Consider the following 27,392-nt stretch of genomic DNA (forward strand, 5'->3'; position numbering starts at 1 on the left):
TCACACACACACACACGCTCACACACACACACACACTCTCTCACACACACAGTGACCCAGTTAAGACCGTTCTGATGACAACACACTCCATTGTGTCAAATTACCTCACCGTGTGCATTCGCCGCGGTACAAGCAAATAGAGCACATATGCAAGAAAATAGTTACAAAAAATATAATCTTTGTTCTGAGAAGAAAAGCATAGAATATAGTAATAAATAAATAAAATAAATAAGGCATGTTTTACATACGGTTTACAATGTGAACACACAAAAAAAAAACATTTTCATTTATATTGACCCAAATAAAATCCAAAATTACTTTCTGCCAAAGGCACATTACATTAATTTCACATTATAAAGAAATTAATACATAAAATACATAAAATAAACAAATATATTTATGTATTTATGGCATCTGCAAGGCAGTCTCAGTCTCTCAGAGAAACAGCATCTAACTAAACGTGAAAATGCATCATGATTTTGTTCTTACTTCTTAATATATTTTATAAGGGTTTTAGTTGCTTAATGCAAGCCATTTAAAATACTAACGAAGGAGAAAAAAATAATGAATATGAAAGCCAGATTAAAACACCATTTACAAATCAAGCTAAAAACAGAAAAAACTCAGTCCGGTGTGAGAAAAGCCCACTGTTCAACATGTGTATATATATATATATATATATATATATAAATAAATAAAGGTCAAAATGTTTTAATAAACATCTTAAAATGTCAAAATGCATCTTTGATGTGTGAATGCTATGAATGAAAAAGATGTGCAAAATAATGTCAATGGTCACATAATTCATTTTTTTATATTGTTGGCTCTTTGACGAATTGCTTTTGTTCTGCTTTGGATAAAATTGCCTGCTAAATGCACAAATGTAAATGTAAATTAAATGTGACAAAACAAACTGATTGCACACAAGAAGAAAGAACTAAATATATTGTAGAAACATATATTGTACAGCTGCTTTGCAATGATTTGTATCGTGAAAAGCGCTATACAAATAAATTTGAATTGAATTGAATTGAAAGAGAAAGTGTCAGAATGAGAGCGAGAGAAAGAGAGTGAAGGACTTCTTGTGATGCTACGCTGTGGTTTTATAACACTGCCTGTGTGCGGGCAGATGCTGCGTGTGTGTGTGTGTGTGTTTGATGGTCAGATCGCTGTAACGCACTGAGCTGCAGGGAAAATGCGTCACAGAAGGATTCCCTGCTTTAACAGATCGTGCGACGAGCGACAGCGCAGACTGAAGGACGGAGCGAGTGAGGAAACGAATAATGAGAGAAGGGAAGGAGGGATGGATTGAAAGAACAGCAGAGGAGGGAGAGATGAGTCAGAGTCGGTCCCACCGGACGGAGTGGGCTGAGAGGGGGAGGATGACGTCACATGACCTGACGATACCAGAGCGAACGAGCACTACACAACCTATAGAGAGAGAGAGAGAGACAGAGAGAGAGAGACACAGAGAGGTGGGCCTGCAAGGGGGGGTCCAGTCTCCAGATCATAACCTGAATCAATCAGACAGGTCAATATCACTACACACAGGTTCTGCACAATACAGCACAAGAATCTGCTGGTTTGAGTTCCCAAAAATCCTTCTTACTCTAAATGTTGTGTAAAACAAGTGTGCATTCCAGTAATCTGATGCAAATATATTTTCATTTTTAACGATGTAAATTTATAGCACTATATGGTGTTATTTTACCATTAAATTTAACCAAAGAGTTGCCAGCAGCCATTGACTTCCAGAGGATTTTTTCCACACTATGGAAGTCAATGGCTACCGCTGACATTTCTGGGTGAACTATCCAATCCTGCATCACTGATCTTAAGAAGCTCTTTAAAACCATTTTAAACAAAAAAACGCTTTTCTAAATTTCATGTCACTGCCCAAAAGTTATTATTATTATTATTATGCATTTGTATTATTTTTTATGTTCACTTGTATTGTTATTTTTTGTTCTATATCTCACACTTTCTAAACTGTTACATAATGTTCTTTATTTGCTCTGTCATTCTTTAAAAAAAATTATTTCAATGCCATCATGCATTTTTCTTTTGCCATTAAAGTGACTGGTAATGCAAAAATCATATTTGCTATAGGACTCACCACTGTATAAGTTTACCCATTTATGAGTTACTTCTACTTCTTAGAAACCCCAAAACGTGAAAATGTAAGTCTGTAATCGTTTTTCAAAAGCAGATGCCGATAGCTACAAAGAAGGTGATTGATACAGCTATTAAAAAATAAAAATAAAAAATAAATAAATAAAATTAAATAAAATAAAAAAATAATAATAAAAAAATAAAAAAATAAATAAAAATTAAAAAAAAAAAAATATGCTCAGATACAGTGCAGTGAAATATTATGCCCAGGAGAGGGCAGCAACTCTAGTATTATATAAAGTCATGACCATTGTACTTAAAGCTGTGTGATGCAATAATATCTAATAAATAAATGCATCTTACACTGCAATATAACCAATAAATATAATTGAATTACTGCTATTTTCTGTTATTCTACTGTGTGTCTTGTCTGAATTTTTTTATATGAGAATGTCTGTAAGGTATACATACAATTTTTTTTTTGTTTTTTGATGCAATTGAAGAACCATTTCTGGTTACCTAAAGAGCCTTTCAGCAAACAGTTCTTAAAAGAACCATTTTAATAATCTAAAGAATCTTTTTTTTTTTTTTACACAATAAAGAATCTTTGTGCAAAGCAAAGGCTCCCCGGATGTTAAAGGCTCCTCATGAAACCACCAATAAATAAGCTTTATTTTTAAAATGATATTAACACAAAGCAACTGAAATGAAATGCACACTTAATTTGCACAATATTTGCTCAAAAGGTAATGCAACAATCTCAAAACGGCATCCTTGCATGCTTTTAAACACTAGTGGAGGAGGAACATGTGGGATTCATAAGCTTTTTTTCCCCAGCTTTCCTCTGCAAAACTAACATCTAAGCATTTATGCAAAACCCAAACTGAGACAAAAAGTCACAAATTCAATCAAATGCATTGAAACTTTTGTCTGCTGATGTCCAGATACATCTGCATCGTGTGCCATTTGGGAACGCTACAGTGTGTTACACAATCAGACAAAACTCTGATCAATAAGAAAACTAACTCGGATCCAGGAATAACACAAACAGCGCTCTGCTGGACCAGCATGCATCAGTGGACGAGCCGAGGCTGTGTGGGAGAGATATCGTTCAGCCCATCTCCATCTTTTATTCTCTAAATATAAGTGTGTCAGGTTCAAATCTGGGCCTGTTTTGGCTCCCATTACAAGCCTTATGCAATCCTCACTTGAGACGGAGAGAAAATTCTCAATGATGAAACTGACGCCCCATTGGACGAGGCCTCCACCAATAGCGCGAGGAGCTCCATGGCAACAGGCTCTGTCACCAAGAGAGAACAGATCTCCCTCCGCCCCATGTGGTGCACATCTGCCCCGTACCCCAATTACACACACACACACCCGTCTGTGAATCACCCCAGTTACCCGAGTGTGTGTTTGGAGGGCAGAACAAACACTTCACCCAGTCACGCCCATCTCTCTCTCTCTCTCTCTCCATCCATTCTGTCTTAGTCGCTCGCTCGCCGAGAGAAATGCCAATCACGTCTCTCTGTTCCTTCCAGACTGACACAGGTAGTAGGCGACATAACAGCCAACAATGTTTGCTATTTCTGTACCGGCAGAACACAATCAAGACTTCTGACGCCAGAACACTGGTTTGCCATCGTCAGTCAAATCTCAGTCAATTACCGCTGATAAACGATTAGCGTGTGACGTCACTAATCAGCGCTTTGTGTATTTACACAATGATCGTACTTCTTAAAAGACTCAAGGCTCATTCATAATGATATCAACATATCATAGACCGCAACTATAACGTTAACAACACACACTTCAAAAACGATAGAAACATTGACAGCCAATCAGAATCCAGCTCAAGCATTTAAAGCGGCAGGCGACAAAATTGCAGCTGACGCTCAAGATAAAGAGAACATTATTGTGCATTCGGATGCTAATTTAGTTATTGTAGTTAACCTTATCGTTATTGGTGTGAATGGGCCTTAACTCTGGTAGAATAAGTTAAGCATGACTACATTTAGAGATAATTGCTCGCAAGTTTTTAACGTTTTTGTACTTTTGGCCTCAAGATGATGTCCAATATTCATCAAATCCAGGGTTATTATAGCTAACTAAGACAAAAAACTGAAATAAATGTTAAATACGCAACTTATAAAAATATATAGGCATATATATATTAGTGCTTTCAAACGATTAATCGCATCTATGTTGAGGTTAATGTTTTAAATATAAAATTTTGAATACAGAAATGATTTAAATAACAGAAAAGATACTTTAAAAATTAATCTAAAACTGCCAGCAGGTGGCGTAAAGTCACTGATTTTATCACTGAATCATTCATTCAATTGATTCGTTCGAACGGCTGATTCATTCAGGAACGAAGTACGTGACTGTCTTTATGAATGGGTAATTGAATCATTGACTCACTAGATTTGTTTAAAAACGCAGTTAATTCATAAACGAATCACCGCTGTGTTTGAATGGAGATGCGCAGCGGCTGAGCTGTGACTTTGTTTCAAACATACGTTACTCAACGCTGCAGAAACACGCAAGTACGTTAGAACCTTTGAAGCTCCCTCAGCGCAAACACAAATATGCTGATCGGTCGCACGCAGTAGTTTTCAGTCGCAAATGTGACTGAAATGGTCGCACTGTAGAGCCCTGCAATAGGTTCTGAAGATACAAACACTTTTACCACACACAGAAGACTAAAGCATCTGAATGACATGCATTTAATGAATGAGTTTCTCAAATCAAATCTGAATCAACTTCCACATAACTAGACTGTACAAATGCATCAGGGTCCATGCGACATGACATGACCTCTAAACCAGCCTAATTATACAGGACTTCTTTCAGATTGACAACCCAGCAATACACCACCAAATAACGCACCTAATTAGTTGTTTTTTAATATTGCTTGTTTAACATTTTTATTTTGTATACATAAAATAATTGTTGATTTATAAAATACATATTAATAATGATAATTATTGTTGTTATTATTATTATTTTATTCATGTTTTAAGTAATATATTTTGTTTAATATTTTGTAAAAAAAAACATTTTTTATAATAATACATTTTGTTTTATAATTCAGTGTTTTTTATTTTCAAAGTATTATACAAAACATGTTACAACAAACGAGAAATACATAAATTATTATCGGTGTTTCGTTCCTGAATGAATCAACAAATGATTCGGATCAATCGCGATGACTCACTTCTTAGTGACTTGCTGCCACCTGCTGGCGGTTTTAATTTCACATTTAAAGTTTATTTTTATTATGTAAATAATTTCAAATAACAGTATTCAACATTTTATGTTTAATATATCAAAACATTATTTATGCATTTGTAATCGCAGGTTAAATGCATTCATGTCTTGCATTAAACAGTGTGCAAATGCATCTAAATGCCACTTCAGACGCAGCTTCTGTGTTTCCTCTGCATTGCAAAGATGAATTGTGTTGATACTGATTTCATTTGCTTGATAACAGCCCAAATGTCTTATTATTCTAATTCACTGATTAAATGTAAGAATTTGACTCAAAAGATAATGCACACTTTTAGAAAAAAGGCTTTATAAAGATAAAAATGCCCATAAAATGTAAAAATCAATTTGAAACTTATTGGAACAGATTAATTTCTATCAGCGTGAACTGACCACCACACAGAATATGAAGAATGTAAAAAAAAGATACCAGCACAGCAACACACTCAGCAAAATATCAAGATATTATTTTATTGTCAATATCGCACACCCCTACAGTAACGTGTTATTTGTTAAATTTTTAATTGCACTAAATTAATGCATTACAGTGTTTCCCACAGACTTGCACTCTATTTGCGGCGGCATATATATGCAAATTCCTTCTCTGCCAGCAGGAGGCGCTTGTAGAGCGGGAGAGATAGAGGTTTCCCCGGTAACGCTGTACACAAAGCAGCGCTCCACTCACAAACGCTGCTTTATCAGACATTACATGCAAGATTAAATGAAAACGACATCCAAAGTGCAATAATCTTCCTCTTCAGAAATACAGTGATATAAAAACACCCACACCGGGTTTTCGATTTTGAAACGTGCAGTGCTAATGTTTATTTAACGAAGTCAAAGCCTATCTATTTGTGCCGGCCAGTTTTGATATTGTGGTGGGCCGCCACAAATAAATCAATGTATGGGAAACATTGCATTAAATCCTATATGTAATGCAATGATTTGAAATGGCTGACTGAGCTTGTTTCAGTGATGTAGCGGTGCCCTCAGTGACGTGTTTAGCCCGCTTCACACTGCGTCACGCCATCTGCTCAGGTACCACTGAATCCCATCCTTTCACACTCACAGCTCCAACTCTCTCGCTGTGGAAAAACATGTCTATTTTCATCCATCCTCCTGCTGCTTCAGCCGAGAGAGAGCGAGACAGCAGCAAAGCCTTCAAACAACCGTTTTAAACAGAGATTCAGAAAAACACACTGAGGATTATTGCATTAGCCGGGCATATGCCACGGACTGGCACTCAAACCGGCACCAATCGAGCGCCACTCAATCTGACCGCATGAACAAGTGTCCAGACAACGCTTCGCTGTTGGCCACTAGAGCTTGTGCTGATACAATCACCTTTTATCACTGCTGCTCCATCTGAAAGCACGTGAGGATGATTTCCTGCTGATTACAGAACCGGCTTTACTATCAAAATGCGCATGACAATCGCATTCGATTAATCGTGCAGCCCTAGTCGCATGCAGTAGTTTTGATGATGGTCGCACTGTAGAGCCCTGATTCATACGCAGGCAGTCCAATAACCAGGATAAAACAGCAGATGACAAACATACAAGCTGATGAATGATCAGTCAAGACCTTTTCTCTCATCTGTTTATGCATCATAATAATAAACCATTTATTTATGCAACAAGGACATTCAGAACACATTAGTACTTTTCAATGTCCAAATAAATATGGAAACGTGCATTTAACCATTTATCAGAGGCAGAGCGTTCCCTTATGTTAAAACTCAGAGAATGACTTTAAAATGGGAACACGTTTTAAGAAGTCAAGCAAAAACTCCACCATTTCAAATTAATTAAAAAATGCACACAAGTAAATGATTGAATGCTTTGAGAAACGAGCACAATAAGACCAGCAACAGGTGAAAAAGTGAAAACGGCCATGTTTCAGGCCAGGATTCACTGTAATACACACACAGACGCTCAACTGCTGCTACTGTATGATATAATATATAACACACTATCCGCTGATTTCACATTAGGACCGTACATGAGAGGAAAGCAGTGAACCTGATGACTTTGAGGCCAATTACACAGTTAGCTGCTGTCTATGGGCTGCTATTGATTTATCCCTTCCTCTGACTCAATCTCTCCTCTAGCAAACACAAGAAATTACACACAATCATACAGCTTTTTCCCACGGTTGCTCATTAGTATGCAAAGGAGACACCAGCTATCAAGTACACAGACAGCACAGATAAACAGAACAGACGCCCAAACGAAAGCACATCAATGCAGACTGGGACGCTCACAAACTACGAGTTCATCAGGAAGAAAACATTAATCATCTCAATGTAAAACCCTTCATGCCTAAAAGATGAAACGACAGTAAATGCAAAACATGCACTTAATGCAAGCGGTAAAATAGGCATGAAGCATACATTTAAGCTCGAACACGCCTGTAATAGAAGCATACAAACAGCCAAAAACAAAAAAAAGGACTACATCTTATATAACATTTTATTTAATATACATATGCACTGCATGTTTTAGAATGAAGTGTTCATTTACACGCAAGCAGCTCATTGGCATTGTAACTTCAGTTACACTGTAAAATAAAATTCTTTATGAAATACTAATTTCTTAATATCTTTTATTTTGTTTCATTTTTTTGTAAAATTATGTAAATAATAATTATTATTTATTTTATTTTATTTCAATAATATTAGTATTGATTATTAATATAATAGTTATATTAATAATAATAATAATATTAATGTGTATATTATTTTATTTTAGTTGTTTTTTTATATCAGTTGTTTAATATTTTTATTTTGTATAAATAAAATAGTTTATTTTAAAATAAATATTAATAATGATAATTATTAATCTCATTATTGTTATTATTATTTTATTCGTGTTTTAAGTATTATATTTTGTTTAATATTTAGTAATAATATAATACATATTTTTTTATAATTCAGTGTTTTTTATTTTCAAAGTATCATAGAAAACATGTTACAACAAATGAGAAATACATAATTATATTATTATTATTGGTATTTTAGTTTATTTTTTGTTACTATTGTTATTACTAATTGTTATAAAATTAAAACAATTGATATGTAAAAACCTAATTTTTTTCCCCCAAATTGTGCAGCCCTAATATACAATTAATTTAACATACAGAACTATTCGTCCAGATCACCAACCAGATCAACAGCACAGCACACACCCCACAGAGGACCTGAAAGAGAGCAGGCCGACAAAACGCCTCCAACTTCAACATGCATGCAGTGTGTTCAGCACACAACTACAACACAAGTTTTCTAAGCGCACATCATGTGGCTTCTCATCTTCTAGATAGTATTCAACGCAGCATCACATCTGAGTCTCCTGCACAACTTTACAGCCCTAATTCCCTTATTTTAAGATGTATAGCTGTTTAATAGCATTCTAGTATTTGCACTAGCTGGATTCCAACAGCTTCTCCAGTGAATCGGACTCGTTCAGCTGCGTTCAGCAGAGCGGTTATTTCTCGTAACGACTGCTATAAATGGACTAGATTGTGCAAATGTGACTCCAGACTGGCACGGTGTTCAGTCTATTGAGCTAATTGAGACCGCACTAATTTCTGTCACAGCTCGATAACAAGATAATAAAAAAGGCTAAATATTTATTTTCGGGGAACATGTTGACTCAGCGCTCGGACATCTTGCGTGTCGTTGTCAGAAGCTGCGTGAGTCATGAGCAATATGTCAAGGATCTGTCACTCAAAACGACATCATCTCATTAATATTCATGAGGACAGAGACAGAGACACATGGCTTTAACACATTTAGGAGAATCTGCAGGATGCGGATTTAAATGAGTTCAGAGAAGTGAAAACACGGCAAAATATGAAATCAGTAAACGTCAGGTGAACTAACTATACAGGCCTTTTATTAGATGAGTGTGCAATTTACTACACATAACAAAACTGACTAGCTGTTCAGGCAACTTACCAACTAGTCAACAAATGTATGCAATTAATTTATAACAATAGTTAGTGCTAGAGAGGCACAATTTGGGGAAAAATACATTTTAAAAAATGCAAATTAAAAAAAAAAATGTATTGCAATTTTTCTGATAAAAATTGTGAGTGTGATTTCAAATGCAATTTTAAAAAAGCTCCAGATTTGTGGCGCTTGATTGTAGGGCTGAACAACTTCTGTGCTTACACATCAATATGACTATAATAATAATACTAAAAAAAAAAACATACTATTGTAATATTTTACTGTAATATTTTAAAAGAATAAAGAAAATGATGATGATAATAATAACCATTAAAGGCTAAAGGTTAAGGGAAAGAACATTCGCACTGTTTTGCGTGTGCGCGGAAAACCACGGTCCCAGTGCGGGTTCCCGAACTTCCCGGTTTGTGTCCGTTCTCGAACCGTTCCGTGCATTTCCACTGCAGATAAGATAGTTCCAGGCCAGAACTGACTTCTTTCATATCTTGCGACCAGTATGCACAAAATTACGTCAGTATATATCCTCGTAAGCACAGACGTTTTTTGTCTTAAGTGAATGTAAACGGATGAGAAAGAAAATCTATGTAGCATTTTTAGATCCGCGTGCGTTCGGTGTTAAACAGCAGTTTCTAAATAAATTAGCCATGTTGAATGAATCATCTGAAAGCTAGCGTGTCTCCGACATAAAAGTGACGTGACATGTGGCCAAGTATGGTGACCCATACTAGGAATTAGTGCTCTGCGTTTAACCCATCCTAAGTGCACACACACAGCAGTGAACACACACACACAACGTGAACACACACCCGGAGCAGTGGGCAGCCATTTATGCTTGTTAAATAAAATATCTCCTTTTGAAGTGGACTTTGAACTTTATAACTAAAATTGAAAAAGTGAAAAAGCATGATAGGACCCCTTTAAACAAAGAAAAAATACTAATGTAATATATTTTACTGTGAAAAAAATTTTAATTATGAAAAGAGCTATAACAATTTTATTTTACAGCACAACTGAAAAATTACAATTCTAATATTTATTTTTGGTTGACAACATTACAAGTTTGAGAAGATGCAGGTTTTACTGTGAAGAAACTAAACATTATTTACAACATTAGATCAGTGGAATCAGATTTCAGCATTTGCCTGAGGCTCTGGATGACAGGTAATAATGCTGTAAATAATGTTCAGTTTCTTGCACAGACCGATCGTTTCGCTTCATAGCACCTCTATATATCATCAGGAGCCACGGCTATTAATTTTGTGTTCTTTTTTTATTCTTAAAAACCGGTAGCCACTGACTTACACTGTATGAATCACCAAGCAGCACGGTTTCAGGTAAAAATCTACTGTTCTACTGAAGAAATAAAGTCACCTACATCCTGGATAGCCTGAGGGTGCACAAATTAACAGCACATTTTCATTTTTGGGTGAACTAACCCTTTAATGCTACAGTTTTTAGTTAAGATGGTTCCTTTCTCGCATCCTTGTCCAAGATCAAGCTCATCAACTTCCAGAGCAAATGCATAAAAAATCAAACTGCATACGATGCAATAGCTAAAACGTCTAGATATTAAATAACTCCTTTCTGAAGAAAGTTCCCCTGCTATGCCTCCTCCTGATGTCCTGTGTGTTCTGGTCTCCTCCGCTCTGACATGAATGACGCCTCGCTCCTCTAGCGATCCGCCCCCGGCGCGCGGGACGAGGACGCAAGGACACGGTGGAAGGGAATTCCTCATTACCTCAGCAAACACTGACTGTCTCTCTCTCTATCGACCTGCACGCGAGTGGGCAGAGGGGAAGGCTCGCGATAGATCGCACACCCATGAGCAACTGACCCACGCCGAAGCCTGTCGCTCACGCGGCTAACATCAACATGCATGTAAAGTACTGCATGAAACACATCCTGGTATCATTCACGCCAATCGATTGCATAACATTCACAACGATTCTGCTCATTCAACTCCATCTGACGTCAGCGAATGATGTCAAAACTGTGTGTCACTTCTCAATGCAGACACAAACACACGAATGCATTTTTAAACAGCCTTACACAAACTTCAGCGCATCTCTTCTAAACTCTAACCCATTTTCTCCGGTCTCGTACAGAGTCACACAGCTTCTAACTACATACCCCATAATGCACCTGCAGGTTTAGTCATAAGTACAACGGTTTCAGAGTGTGATTTTACGATCGCTGTGAGAGCGAGCTAAATGCAAGATGCAACAGACTCAGAACAGTTTTCACATGCATGCACGAGCGCTCAAGCACCACACACACAGCTTACTGTATCCGCTGGTTTATCGCTGATCTCTGTGCATCCTTAGCTGCTGGCGGCTCTGAGGCAGTGGCGAGCGCATTTCAGTCCACGCTAACAGAGAACAGACAGATCTCCACCTCTCCGCTTAGTTTCCTCCCTCGCTTCGTTTCTGACGCCCCCCTGCTTTTTCTGAATGAAGCACAGCTGCTCTCTCTCTCTCCGAGCGAGAGAGCATGCGCTCATTTACTCATCCTCCCTCCTATCTCCTTCACTGATTCGCTCTCAGACTGAGTGTAACTGCATTGATGAGAAACTCATGAAAACGCCGTGCTAAAGACAAACGCACACAAACTGACGGGACTCTTCCAGATTATAGGTTAAACAATATAATAGCATTAGAGAAAGTATGTTCTGGCTGCAAAACTATTTCCTGATGTGTTAAAAATGTAACTATAAAAGCACAAATATTCAATGTATCTCTTAATTAATATGAGTGCATAAAAAATGCATGCACAAAATTATAATAGCCTAATATTTGAAACTGGTGTTATTTTAATGTGATTTTATTTTTTTAATCAATAATTTAAATTAGTTTTAATTTTTAGTCTTTATTTTAATTCATTAAAATGTTACTTTTTTGTGTGTTTTTGTCTTTTTTTTATTTTTTATTAATATGCCTATAAAGTTTTTTTTATTTATTTTTTATTTCAGTTTTAAATTTAGTATCAAGTTAAACTTGATGTTTCCCTGGGAAAAATCTGAATTAATAATAGTTTTTTTTTTTTTTTAAATAATAGGTTTTTATTTCAGTTAACATTTATTTCAAGAAACCAAAAAATGTTTTTTATGATTATAGTTTTAGTTTTAATGAACTATAAAAACCCTGTTTGCAGCTGATATTTACAGCGTCATCTGATACTTAAAGTGTTCATCTATTTTGACTCATTGTTTCCAACCAGTATTGCTGATTCCACACTAATCAGTAAAACTTTATCTTATTTAATGCTAAAAATCTCTGGAGGCGTCAAACATTAATGAAATATTACACACTGTACTAACAGTAGGATGTAAAAATCTTCCAAGGATCCCCATGAGAAGGTCCATTTAGAGTAACTAAAAACAAATACTGAATAGATATTTTTGGTCTATGGCCAAAATCTGTGTTCTTTGGTGTTCGGCCAAATTATGAAATATAAATGGAGAAAAAAGACTTTCTATGACAATTACAGTAATATTACACGTCAGCTGCTCACATACATACACACACACACACACACACACACATTACAGGTTTACTGAGAACATATCCATAACATATTAAAATACAAATAAATAAATGAACAAAAATATGCACTACTTAGATTTAGTTGCTGTACTGTATTGAGTGTTTAAGTACATAAACCAATGTTATTTTACTATCACTGATATTATAGTTTTTGTTAATATTCTGAAAACGTTTTTTTTTATATTTTCTGTTTTCATTTTAATTTTAGTTTAAATTTTAATAATAAAATTTTTAATAAATGTAATACAGATTTTGTTTTTAAAAAGTTAAACTAAATGAAAATATTGCTTTGGAAACTAGCATAAGATTTTTTTTTTTACACTATATTATTTCAGTTAATGTTTATTTTATTTCAAGTAATGATTTTTTTTTTAATGATATTAACCCTGATGTAAATGCAAACACTAACCAGGTTCATTTTCACATGTTGTTGCATGAAAAAAAAAAAACATCAGAGCAAAAGTAAAAGTTAAACGGCCTACCATTTATATCTTCTCCTGAATAACACCACAAGTGGTTTACTGGTGCATACTGAAGGAAACTCAATCGCACACTCGAGTGCTGAGGTTTGTTAAAGGGGTCATATGATGCTATTTTAAAGATCATTATTTTGTGTATTTGGTGTAACAGAATATGTTGACATGCTTTAATGTTCAAAAAACACTATGTTTCAAATACTGTACATTATTGTAGGTCCTCTATGCCCCGCCTCTCTCAAACCGAAAGCCCCGGCTTAGCCTGAGCTGAAGCCGGGCAAGAGTGAGCTGAGGCGGCGGGATCGAGAACGGCGGTCCCGGCGGATCCGACGAAGGAGCGGTGAAAACGGTGAAAGCATATCCGGTGATCCACAGCACTAAGTTGATGTATTTCCTCAGCGACCAGCACAGATCAGCTCGAAGCGGATATCATCCTCTTTTTGAAGGCCAAATAAAGTAGTTTCGCTTTCACAACGAAGCACACAGCGTCTTCACGACATGGCGGCGGCGGCATCAATACTACAGCGAGAATAAAAGTTATGCTTTCTTTCTTTGCGTGAACATTTGGGCTGTGTTATGCAAATCTTCCCACATCGTGACGTAGGTATGTGGGGGCGTGTTAGAACGAGCCGTTTTAGGTAGGTGTGGCTGACTCTTAACTTTTATAAAGAATATCTCTTTGGATTTGAGACTTTAGTCTTTGCAACTTTACAGATCTTCTTTATGCACCAAGAGCTTGTAACACTCCAAAGAGAAAGGAAAACTTGAAATCGCATCATATGACCCCTTTAACAAGAACATGTGTTAAGCATGTACAACAGAAGCATGCACATGCAATGCATTGGTTTGCATACTTGCATACATTTGGATTCCGGCCTAAAACTTCAGGATGAAACAGAAAGACAAGGAACAGGACATGCAGAACAAGACCTGCACTATTAACATTTATAAAACTATGCTCCAACCGACTGCAAACCTACTGATGTTAAAGAAAAAGCACTTCTGTCTTCATTTACCAATGAGCCCAACACCTTCTGACAGTGTGTTGAGCGCCGTGTTTGGTCACCAGCTGACGTTCATGTGAAATCTGTGTAGCAAAGCAGAAGCAGCCAGGAAGAACTGTGACAGTAGGTCAGAGATTCCTGGTCAGCGTAGCTCTTTATCACGGATCAATAGAAACTGGAGATGCGTGTTTGTGCTGTCGGTCTCTGTTGCTTTTACTGTCCATCTCCAGCAACAGGACAGACACTCGCCTCGTCCCGTCATCATTTGCTCATCCTCATGTCAACCCAGGATTTTTTGCACAGCGTTTTCACAATCCTTTTTACATTTGTTTTACTCAGAAACTGCTAGTAAATTTCACAAAAAATTTAAAAGGAAATGGCAAGCAACATTGAATTAAACATGAAATTTTGAAGTGGAAATACTTAAATAGTATATTCTAGCAAAACACATTCTAATAATCCTTATTTCTGCTGTGTGTCTTTGCTTTGCTTTGGAGAGTGGCAGACCATGAACTGTTGCTGGATGGAAAAGAGCAGCATGAAGATCTTCTAAACTTCACCTTTTGTGTTCCGCAAAATAAAATAATGGGTTTGGAATAACATGAGGATGAACTGAGGCTGAACTATTGCTTTAAAACTGGTGCATCCCTGAATGTAACAATAAAATGTGACTTGTTGAATGATACGATGATGCAACTTTGCCCTCTCAACAATGCAAATCTGACCCAGTGCAACTTATTTTCAAGAAAATGCAGTAATTAAATCGGTGTAAGTGTGGTGTTCTCAGGTCATATATTATATGAGAGAGAGGACAAAGTTGCATAATTGTATCATTCAACAAGCATCGGTATCGGGCCTGATACTGCTAGCGTTGCAAAAAGGTGGAAAATTTCCAGTAAATTTTGGAAACTTTCCAGGATTTTTTTTTTAATATTCCAGGGATTTTTGGAAAGTTTCCGGAAATTTTCCACCCCTTTGCAACCCTAGATACTGCGCTCCTCTACTCATACTCATTAAAGCCCCACAGCGCATGAACAGAGCTGTGTCCAGACAAAGAAACACCGACAACAGAACGAACAGAGAGCAGAATGGAGTAATTAGAGACTAAGGATATCTACGAACTACATGTATGCAATTAATATAATGTTAAACATTCAATATTCATGCCTGTATAGCTGATGTGCACGAGTTGAAACGCAAGCACGCTGAGTGGATTTTCGAGCGAATATCCCTTTCTCACAGACATCACTAGAAAGTTTATGGTTTCAAAAACAAGTAAAATGATGCGCAAGTTACTTAAAAGTAAGGAGAGAGAGAGAGAGAGAGAGAGAGAGAGAGAGCGTGCACTTCTATTGCATGATCTTGATTGCTGTTCGCACACTTAGCACACGCATCATTTGAATTAAAACTAAATCATAAATATAAAACAAACAAAAATTATAGGGGCATTCACTAACAACATTTATTTTAAACGTCAAGCCTATAGGGCTTTATTTAATGCGAAAGTGAAGTGTGAAAATAACTGAAGGAAAAATCTATTTGCTAAATGAACTAAGACAACTAACATTATTCATATTCTTTTGGTTTCTGTACCCAGTATTTCTTAAAAATTACAAATGGCATGAAAATACAGGTATTATTACTCTGTATCGGAATGTACCAAAAATAAAAGTATCGTATCGGCATCGTTCTGAAAAAAAATGGTATCGGTGCATCTGTAAAATTCCGAAATAAATGTAACACAATGGTATATAAAATGAAACATTTAACAAACATGAAAATTTTAGTATTTTAGTTCCTCTCACTCCACAACAAATCCTTTAAACTTAACCGTATTCAGAACAGGAATAATATATAACGTATAAAACAAACTAATGACAGCAGCATTCATCAGAAACAATATTTGTTATAAATGCCAAACTTAAACGAATTTATTTAAAGTGAAAACGCTGTGTGGGAAATGCGCTATACAAATAAACGTGGGCTCATGTACCGCACTCATTCAACACCAATACATATACACTGAATGTAGGATTTACTTTGAAACCATTTTCACTCAGGAATTGCTTGTAAACTTCACAATGAATTACAATGAATCGGCAGGTAATAACGTGACATTTTGTAGAAAGACTGAAACATTTTCTTGTAAAATGTACTCCAATTATAATCTTTATTTACATTAATGATTATTGAAGTAATTGCATTACATATATTATAAAGCGAATACGATGCAGCATGTTTTGCATTACAAAAAAAAAACTTGATTTATATTCTGGAAAATATGGTACCCAAACTTTATCATTTGTTTTGGTTTGTGACTAAATGAAAACTTAATTTTCTGTGCTTTATTTCGGTGCATGACTAGTTTTTGAAAGCATGTAGTTTTGCAAACACAAAACTGGTGGAGTCCCTGTCTATCTGTCCTATCAGCTGTCTATCTGTCCCTTTTCAAGGCAGATAACTGATGGTTATCCTCCATAAGAGCAGCGATGCTCAGCATCCCCCCCAGTCACTGCCATCCAGCAACCATTAATAATTCACAAGCAGAAATCCACAGGGAAGTGGAGGGGAGGTAGTCGTGCCGAAAGCACAGAGGGGGAATCACAAAATGAGGACAGGAACGACAGAACAACAGATGAGAAGAAAAAGTGGGAATTAGAGGGAGAAGGGTGTGAGAGAGGAGGAAGGAGAATCTAACGTCATCATGAGATGAGCGAGCGGGAGGGAGCTGCTCCAGCAGGCGGCTGGCTATAAATAGCTCAAATCTCCCAAGAAAAAAGCACAGCGCTGCTGCAAACCCAACACAAGATGGACTGAAGCCACACACATGCACGGCGTAACACAAGCACAATCACTCCGACACGGAGGCCGGCAGCGGATCCGGAGCAAACGGCACGTTCAGGTTCACAAGCGCATGTCGTGATGTGACTTCGTTATCAATATTACAGCAGCCCTTTCAGCTAAATATGAGCGAACACCCGCCATCTCATATGTGGGAGGACTGTGCCAAACGCACCCGCAAACACACCTTCAAAGCGCATTACAGTCCGCAGCACACATGCATCCTAATGCGTTTGAATTAAAGCACAACTTTTGAAACACACCTCGAGATCTGGGCTGATTACTGAAAGATGAAGCCCATGAGGCCCGTTGCATCAATCAGATGTCATATGCGTGTGTTTATAACTGGGGACGGGTAATTAATCTATCAAGGCGTGATTATCTGACAGTCTTCAACAAGTCCAGATTAACAGCCTTTATCTGTCGCTTGACTAAATGTGTTAAAGCCAAAGTAGGTGCCGATGCAGCAGAGATGTGCGTTTCAACAGGTATGATGGGATGAATGTCCATTATGAGCCTAATAACACTGCAATGCCAGCAAACATCTGGAGGAAATGCTTTTGCCAACTAGGGTTGAGACGGTGAGGAAATTTTCACTCCGGTTAATTGACGTGTGACAATACGGATAATACCAGTATCACCGCGGGGGCGTTTCCTCTTTTCCTCGCTTTCCTTGGATTTTAAATAGCTTTCAAAAGCCGCGCGCGCATTTTACTTTCACTTTCAAATAGCGGCAATTCGGCGTAAAGCAATTGTTCGTTTGAATTTTCCCTCTTTCCCTTGCTTTCCTTCACTTTTAAATAGCTTAAAAGCACCGTGTCAATTCGGCGTCAATTGCTTGAATGCAACAACAAAATACAACGTCAAACTCACTTTAGCGTATATATAAAACATAGAACTTTTATTAACAAAACGAATAAAAATACACCATGCTATAGGGCAGGCTATGCCTAATATAAAATAACAAATAACTTACATAAAGTTTAATAGGTATACAAAACTGGAAATAAGTAAACATGTATAATATATAACCAAATAAATAAGAAACGTAGAACGTTTATTAGCAAAAGGAGTAAGAAAGCTTGGAGGCACGGCATACACCTTGATGTCAAATAAAATAAATAAATGACAGTTTAAATAAAGCAAAAATCAGCAAACTATGTGGAGCCAATTAAAGAAGAAACTAATGTTTAAAAAAACTTCCAAAATCACCTTATATAAACGGCAAAAGTCAACAGGCTTTTCAAAATCCAAAATACTGACAAACAGGCGCTTTTGCATCTCGTTTCGAAACTAAATCATCCGCGATCGTCTTGTCTGTCTCACCTCACTCTTCTGGTCAGTCAGCTCGACTCACTCTCCTCACTGGAGAAATGAAATCTGATCTGTGATGCGACTGTCGTTCAACTGCATTGAGCAGCCGTGTTCAGTTTTTAATTGTAGCGTCTGTTCTTTTACAAGCATAAGCGCGGCTAACGCTAATATAATATAATGAGCATTAGTGTTGTCACGGTACCAAAATTTCAGTATTCGGTACCAATACCAGTGAAAATCCACGGTTCTCGGTACCAAAGCAAAACACAAAAACATGTAGGGCTGCACGATAAATCGCATGCGATATTTAACGCGCATCTTGTCAGTAAAGCCGGTTCTTTAATCAGCTGTAAATCTCCATCACGTGCGGGCTTTCACATGGAGCAGCATTAACTACACAGAGCCGTTGTTCACTGACAAGCTGCGCAAAATATGATCGTGATTTTGGCGCAGCTTGTCAGTGAACAACGGCTCTGTGTAGTGGTGAAACACAACGTTTCAAAGACTTCTCACAGAAAACCAGAGCATCTCGTTACTCAAAACAGCCTTCTGTTAGCTTCAGTACAGCTTCAGTTAATTCATTCTGATTCCATTTCTTCAAGCAAACAAAAACCATGGTATTATCACAGTACTTTATATGAAATATGATAATCACACCTGCCATCTAGGTAAATACTAACAACTTAGTGAGCGTTTACAGGGACTTGCATAACACTTTGACATGTGACCCACTAAAGTCAAGCCCAAAATAAGTATTAAGGCCTGTTCACACCAGGAACGATAACTTCTGTTTATCGGTCTGTCGCTTTAAATGCTTGGGCTCGATGATTCTGATTGGCTGTCAATCATTGTTGCCAAGTCTGCGGTTTTCCCTCGGAATCGGGCTACTTTAACACTGTTGCCGCGGGTTGATTTTCACGTCCGCGAGTTCAAGCGACATCAATAACGTTATATTTAGCTTCTGGAATGCGAATTTTACCAGGGGGACCCAGACAGAAACGTGTATTTTACGTCCGGAACGCGATTTTTAACTGGGGACCCCTCTAAACACGACTGGGCTTGTTTTGAGTAGCGATTGGACGGGTTTTGTTGTGAAAGCCTGGCAACCCTGCTGTCAATGTTTTCACACTTCATTAGCCGAAAAAAAAACAAAGGTTCTAAAAGTGATTCCAACCATATCGTTCCTCTGTGCCATTTTCACTACGCTTATTACAAGTGTATTATTCTAGTTATCGTTCTTGGCGCTTCAAAGGAAAGAACTCTGTTCTGATGAGCAGGTCTGAGGGGTTTTAATAATAAGCGCGCTGTTTGAAACGCGACGCGACGAATCGAGAACGCCTCCGCCGTTCAGATCGGCACCGTTCTGCTTCTCACGAGTCAGTTTAATCACGCTTTGGGTGAAGAATTACCCGTTATCCTTTCACTGGCGACTTTCGTGAGCTTTACCAGAGACACACACATCGATACCTGTTCCATTTAAAGCGTTCAAACGCGACACTTACCCGTTAATCCCTCGCGTTCAGCCAATACGATGAAACAGCGCTGTAGGTCGGCGTTCTGGACGCGTTGTGGCGTTTTTGTTGCGTTTCCAGTGATTTGGAGTCAATATTTACCTCACAGCACGGGTTAAATAATTAGCCTGTGGCGGCTAAGCGAACGCCAGCTAAGTCGAAATGACAATCGGCCAACTCACGAACTCGTGAGCGCATTACTACCGCTCAGGATGGGTTAGGTGAACATGTTTAAAGTCATAACCCTCCGGTAGCCGAATAACGACAGCCCGCCGCCGCTTAATGCCGTTAAATCGCCACCGAGCACGAGTTCGCGGCGGCCAAACCGGAGCTCGAGTGGGCGGGGCCGTGACGTCAGAGGTAAACCTCACAAAAAGACCCCGACAAAAACACGGAGTTTCACAAACAAGCGGCAGCTGAGAGCAGCGCGAGTGCTGATCCGTGTTCTTGTAATCATGTTCCGGATCAGCAAACGAGGGGATTAAACAACGGAGACGCGCTGAAACAAGAACGCTGTCTCTTTCTGCGCTTTACGTCACTGTTCCATGTGTTTGTGCTTACAGGAAACAGAGGATGGCGCTGTCGGCATCCTTTCATTCTCGGATGAATATGCAAATAAGGGTTTGATGTATCTGATTATTGTATTGATATTGTAATGTTACAATTTGAGTTAACCTGTAACAAACAACATCATCATCATCGATGTCTATATATATAGGCCTATATATATATATATATATATATACAAAAATTAAGTTCTAATTACTTAAGTAATTAGATTAAATTACATATTAAATTACTCATAATCAGACTACAGTTACTTTTTTATTGATTAAATGATTACATGTTATTCACACAATATCAATAGATTATTCATAATTTATTGATTCTTCCTAATTCCTCTTTTTCATTTTTAAATGTTCCTTTCTAATACCGCTTATATGCATTCAGAAAGTCTTCCAGTTTTGTGGACATTCACACAGAGATCAGTCACTAGTCAGGTGGCTACACTGTATTTACAAAAAAATTCAGTTCAGGTGTTTCAACATTGCATCAATTACTGATGAACACATTCAAGTTTATTTGAATTATCACTCAGTAGGTTATTTAACCATCTATTACAATGTCTTTGGAAGGCTTTTGTCTTTCAAATGCACAAATTCACGTTATTTCTTATTTACATGTAATGCATGCATTCCCAAACCTTTGTCATCTGAACATCTTTCACATAATATACTTACTTGAAGTACCCCTGAGATTTATAAATAAATATTTTAATAATTAAGTATCACATTTGCATGTCCGCGGGTCTCTGAAGTTGGTTAATGGTCACATGACATGCAGGAAAACAAACAAAATGTTGTATTTTTTTTTAATAAGTGTATTTTTTGATTGATGTTATTTTAAAATCATTTATTTTAATTGTACATTTTTATGATTTAATTAATTATTTGCTTCTCATTAAACTCACGAACCCCCTGCAGTTCCTTTATGAACCCCAGTTTGGGAAACCTTTATATTGTAATGTAATGTTTAATGCACTTCATGTTGTAAATAACAACGAATGGAAAATTTTTTCTTTTTCTTTTTCTTTTTAAATAAATATGGTACAAAATTGTCCTGATTAAATAAATGTGTTAAACGAGTCAGATCAAAAGTACTCTAAAAGTAGTCTGATTATATTACCTAAAATGTGTAATGTAATGGATTACGGTACTAACTACAAATTGTGTCATATCGTTGCGAATCAGTAATGGATTACTCTTTTCAAGTACCGTATTGGCCCGAATATAAGACGACCCTGATTATAAGACGACCCCCCTTTTTCCAGATGTACCTTTTGGAAAAAGGCTTTTTAAAAACCAAATCTTGTTTTTTCTCAGTAAAACACATTTTGTCTTCAATTATTTTCATATTGCATATTTTTCCTATTTAATTTTTGTTTTGAAAGTATGGTAAAAACTGGTAAAATGTACCAACAATCACATTTAAAAAAAATACCCTTTTTGATATACCATTAAAAAAAAAAAAAACAGGTAGCCCATCTGAATTAGGACATTTAGGCTATCCATCTAATAGTAGCCTACCAAAATCTTATTAACAGTAGAAGTAGAGTTGGTCCCATCAGGCTAACGTGACAGTCACGACTCGTGCAGCTGTAAGGATGGTAATTCAAAGTGCTTTACATAAAATAAAATAAAATAAAAATTATCACACCAAAAACACCAAACTTTAATAAAAGAGAGGAGAAACATGACACGGTTTACACAAGCATTTATAAATGCAACAGTTGTACGGCTCACATGATGCAACCCATGCACAGATGACAGCATTCATCATGTCTGATCTCCAGATGAACACTGATGTGTGGCCACTAGACGGCGCCTGCGCACTGCGAGTCTGAGAGGCTCACAGCATCTGCTGATGGTCTGATGTCCCGCGGGTTCATTAAGCTATCTGTGTTAATTAATCACCCGCAATCACTCCACAAGCCCATGTAGGGATGAAAAAGATTCTATCGATATTCTTTACCCTTGCTTTTTATTTATTGCTCGTGCTGCTCGCATATTGCAATGTTTAGTGTTAAATGGCCAGACATTGAATAGTTTGCGTTTAAGTCAGTAAACCTGATGCACGAGCTCACTGCCTCATTTTACCACTGAAAAAGAAAAAAGCAATTTTGAATCAATTTTCACTCAAAAATCACTTCGAAAAATAATTTAAGTGTATCAGCACTATTAAACTGTATGATAGCCAATTCTTTGCTATTTTTGTTTTCTAAAAAAATTAATAAAACTAATTCTTAAACTAATCTTTTACAATGTTCGACGCTCACTAAGCAATCCTGAAACTCTGGCACTTTACTGTCCTCTTAATAAATGTACAGACATTTATGTATTTGATTTAAATAGCTCTAATGGTCATTTTGTTAACATTTACCAGTTTGGCTTTCTTCTGAGGAACACAAGAAGATATTTTAAAAACGTTGGGAACCAAACCATTGCACCCCTAGACATTTTTCAAACAGGTTCAGAAGGACAGTAAGCGATGCAGAAAGCAGAATGCTCATTTTTGTGCGAACTACCCTTTTAATCGTCATAGTTTGGGATCTTTACGCTTAATGGAGTCATGCAGTTGGTTGAGTTTCTGCACGCTGGTCGATGCATGAACAGATGCACCACACTGGACTTCCCCATTTGAAACAGCCGGGCTTGCGTCAGATTGACCGATCTCGTGTTGCCTTGTGATCCGTTTGGTTTGGATGCTTTAGGGTTACGATGCTGGGGGTCACTGGGACAGAGGTGAGAGTTTGGACTTCGCTTGGGCAGCCGCGGCTCGACGTGGCACTGTAATTGTCATATGTTTATTTGCTCGCGCTAATGATTAACTCCAGCAGAGCTATATATATGCTTCAGTGAGGAGTGTGCATGATGTGCATCCCAACAGAGCGTCCTCCCTCCCCTCGAGCGTGTGTGTACATGTGTGACAGCCAGAGCGTCATTGGTGCGTCCCTTAAACGTGTCACAACTTTTGATGGATTACCCCACTTCTGAGTGCTCAGGTGCGGCTCAGTCCTCTCCGTCCACTCGCTAGTGCGCGTCTCCCCAAACCTGTTAGACTCAAACGAGCGAAAGCAAAGTCAACATGTTCTTAGTGTCGTTCTCGTGGGCTCACATGTGCGGGCTTGCGTCCGCGGTGCTGTCCACGCTGGTGGTGCTGAACGCGTTTACGATGAATGGAACGAGCGCGGCCACCACCGGCTGTCCGACGTGCGGCATGCCGGCGATGGAGAAGGGCACGGAGGAACGTTACCTGGTCGAGATGGCCAAACAGCAGATCCTGGACAAGCTTCACCTGCGGGAGAGGCCGAACATCACGCAGACGGTGCCGCGTGCCGCGCTCATGACGGCGCTGCGCAAGCTGCACGCGGGCCGCGTCAGACAAGACGGAACGCTGGAGCTGGACAATAACGTGCCCAACTCGCGCACCAGTAGCCAGGCATACGAGATAGTGAGCTTCGCTGATGTCGGTGAGTGTGCATCTGACTTACAGAGAGTTTATAGAAGCGTTCTTAGCACAAACTGGTTCGTGCGCACGTGCGTTTACACAAATTCTCACATTGAACTGAACGGGTTTAGGACCGATTTACACAGAAAACCTTTTTTCTCAAAACAAACTATAGGCTACATTAAAATATGTTGAACGGTGAGCACATCTGACTTATAAATCGTTCAGAAAAGCATTCTTAAAATTACATCCCTTACATCAGTTCTCAGCTGAATTGAATGGATTTACGAACGATTTACATAGAAGAAGAAAAAAAAACAGTTAGATCTGGTGAAAATACTAAAATGAATGGTTTTAAGAACGATTTACACTGTTAAGATGCGGTTTCTTCAATGGTTAACTGGTTTTTAAATGTCAGAGCAAACTATAGCCTACCCTAAACAATGTTATATGCATATTTACAAAGTACATCTGAATTATTGTGCCTCTAAATCGTTCATAAACGCATTTTTAAACGTTTTTGCGTTCATTGTAAATCGGTACGTGCACTTTATGTAAATTCTCACGCTTATTTCAGATACATTAAGACATTTTATATACATATACTCAAACTGAAAAATGCATGTAAACTAAATATTAAAATATTCCGATGCATCTTATTTTTGACATAAGAGTGGGCGTGGTCATTTGAACAGGCCAGACTTCCGGCGTAATGGTTTCTAATTTTAGCTGTACAATTCTTTTCTCTTTTAAGTTCTGTTTTTTTATTTTATTTAAACTTTGTCAAATACACAAAATGTGTAAATGTGAGAAATATTTTAAGAACTTGCTGTTGAATTCTGTAATGTTGAAAGTTCAGCCGGTTATGCTGCTTTATAATGTAAACTGTTTTTTGCCATCATATAATTTTAATTTAATAACAAACGCACAAACTGGTTTGTAGCACAAATAATTTTACAAAAAAGAAAACCTAGAAACAAATTTCACTCTAAAATTACTAGTAAATTTAACATTACAAAGAAATTTACGTGAATTAAGCGTGAAATTGTGAAGTAGACTGTAATAGTATTTTCTTATCTTTTCTGTAATCTTGTTTTTTAAAAAAAAAATTTTTTTTATACAGTGTACACTCTAAAAAAAAATGCTGGGTTGTTTCAACCCAACTTCGGGTCAAATATGGACTAACCCAGCTGTTGGTTTACATTTTTTAATTAAATGTTTAACCCAAAAGTTGGGTTAGACCATATTTGACCCAAAGTTGGGTTGAAACAACCCAGCATTTTTTAGAGTGTAGCTATTCACCTACAGCGCCTAATGAATCAGAAGTCTCGCACATTCATAGAAAACATCTTACTTCCGCGTTGCATTATAAGCACTTCTTCTAAGCACTTCTGTCTGATTTCTCTCCAGATGCCGAGGTTTCTGCCGGCACAGACACCAGTCTGTCGTTCCAGTTCCTGCAGGAGAAAGGTCGCAGCGTTCAGGTGCTGCAGTCGTCGCTGTGGCTGTACGTGCGTCCGGCTGACGCTCCTCATCACGGCGGCCGCGTAAACGCAGAAATCTCCCTGCCGGCGTCGAGCGGCGCTAATCGCACGCTGCTGCTCCAGAGAAGCGTGGATGTGTCACGAGGCGGATGGCACACGTTCCCCGTAACCGGCGCCCTGCAGGCCTTCCTGGACGGCGGTCAGCGGAGGCTCCGTCTGGAGGTGCACTGCGAAGACGGCGGCCGCAACCTGTGCAGCCGCGAGGCGTCCGGCGACTCCTCGCACCAGCCGTTCCTGGTGGCGCAGGTGCAGTTGCGCGACGACGCCAACAAGCACGCCCTGAGCAAGCGCTCCCTGCGATGCGGCGACGACGTGAGCGTGTGCTGCAAGAAAGACTTCTACATCAAGTTCCGCGACATACAGTGGCAGGACTGGATCATAGCACCAGAGGGCTACCACATGAACTACTGCATGGGACAGTGTCCGCAGCATTTATCCGGCTCGCCCGGCATCGCCTCCTCCTTCCACGCCACCGTCTTCAGTCAACTGAAGGCTAACGGCATCCACACGGCCTTGTCGTCCTGCTGCGTCCCCATCCAGAGACGGCCGCTCTCCATGGTCTACTTCAACTCGCAGCACACCATCGTGAAGACCGACGTCCCGGACATGATCGTCGAGTCCTGCGGATGCACATAAAGAACAATTACAGTAGACCACAAACCTAACAGTACACAGCCGCACACCTATTTACCTGCTTTATCAGGAAGAGGCGAAATATTCTCTAATCGAGGCTTTTTTCTATAGATGTTGAAATACTCAGGGAAATAAAAGCCAGGCTTACCCAACATGACAGTAAACATTTAGTTATTGCCACACGTCCCAGCAAAGACCTGGCAGCAGCAGTGCTGCACTAGCATCTAATAAATGTTTGAATATTTCTCTCACATTAGTTCTCAAAGCTTCCTTTTGACTGTTTACGCTAAGCACCAGCAAATGCAACTAAATATGTGTACTGGCTTTCCTTTCAAGCTGCTTATTTTCCATTCAAACAGATACACTTACTTTTATTTGTAACATTAATAATAATAATAAGTATTATTTATATAGCACCTTTGCAAAAGTGGTACAATAATCTACAAACAGTACAATCACCTACATTGTACATGTTACAGGTGTATTTTTTGTGTTTATTTTAAGTGTTTATTCTGTCTCATGTTCTCCTTTTGTTGAGTTTGAAGCACTTCCTAGGAATGCATATGCATAGTGTAGGGAATCTGCAACTGCACTTTATATGTTATTTTGCGTATAAATCAAGCCATGCAAATCCAATCTACATGTTTTGTTTATTTTTGCTTGACAAAAATGATACTGTAACTTATGGCACCATATTAAAGCTATTCATTAAAGCTCTTTGAAAGAGCAAAAACTCACTGAGATTAATTTCTATAATTTTTTAATAAAAGAATATTTTCTTATAAGTGAGATAGTATGGAAATCTGTACTGTATTGTACATTGTAATTTTGCTGAATATGTGTATTTTTAAAAATAAACATTTTATCTATTATTTCACGTGTGCTTTAATGAGAGGACTTGAATAAGGACAAAGGTCACATCAAACATCAATAAAGTAAACAACCCCTAATATTTGACATGTTCTTTTGTATCCCTTTGATGAGCAAATCCAGACCAATATTACAATATTTCACCATCTCTATGTCATACAGTCTCTTATCACTCGACAAATAATTTAATCATTATATCTTGGAAAAAGGCAGTATTTCTACGAAGGCAATCAATAACGTCTAAAAGGCAAAGAGCGTGTTTGCTTGTGCAAATAATTGAATTGGTTTTTATAGATGTCT

The 27,392-nt window shown here is 38.0% G+C and overlaps 2 protein-coding genes across 2 annotated transcripts in view; one reads left to right on the forward strand and one right to left on the reverse strand.

Moving 5' to 3' along the window:
- r3hdm2 (R3H domain containing 2) overlaps window positions 1–20,353 on the reverse strand; it is a 66,334-nt gene extending 45,981 nt beyond the window's left edge. The window contains exon 1 of the mRNA XM_016546587.1: window positions 20,029–20,353. The gene's annotated coding sequence lies outside the window, so the exon portion shown is untranslated. The remainder of the gene's footprint in view (window positions 1–20,028) is intronic.
- Window positions 20,354–23,445: 3,092 nt separating this feature from the next.
- On the forward strand, window positions 23,446–26,374 carry LOC107734614 (inhibin beta B chain). Its single transcript, XM_016546617.1, has 2 exons — window positions 23,446–24,067; window positions 25,456–26,374. The coding sequence occupies exons 1-2, from the start codon at window positions 23,683–23,685 to the stop codon at window positions 26,223–26,225; spliced, it is 1,155 nt and encodes a 384-aa protein (XP_016402103.1). The 5' UTR covers window positions 23,446–23,682; the 3' UTR covers window positions 26,226–26,374.
- The last annotated feature ends 1,018 nt before the right edge of the window (window positions 26,375–27,392 follow it).

Source organism: Sinocyclocheilus rhinocerous, unplaced genomic scaffold, assembly GCF_001515625.1.
Source record: "Sinocyclocheilus rhinocerous isolate Xijiao unplaced genomic scaffold, SAMN03320098_v1.1 scaffold2145, whole genome shotgun sequence".
NCBI lineage: Eukaryota > Metazoa > Chordata > Actinopteri > Cypriniformes > Cyprinidae > Sinocyclocheilus > Sinocyclocheilus rhinocerous.

What these genes read in the sequence shown, in the direction of transcription:
- LOC107734614 (XM_016546617.1), top strand. Translation starts at nt 23,683, where the DNA reads ATGTTCTTAGTGTCGTTCTCGTGGGCTCACATGTGCGGGCTTGCGTCC. An exon ending in AGTGAGCTTCGCTGATGTCG is followed by an intron (nt 24,068 to 25,455) that starts GTGAGTGTGCAT and finishes ATTTCTCTCCAG; the next exon opens with ATGCCGAGGTTTCTGCCGGC.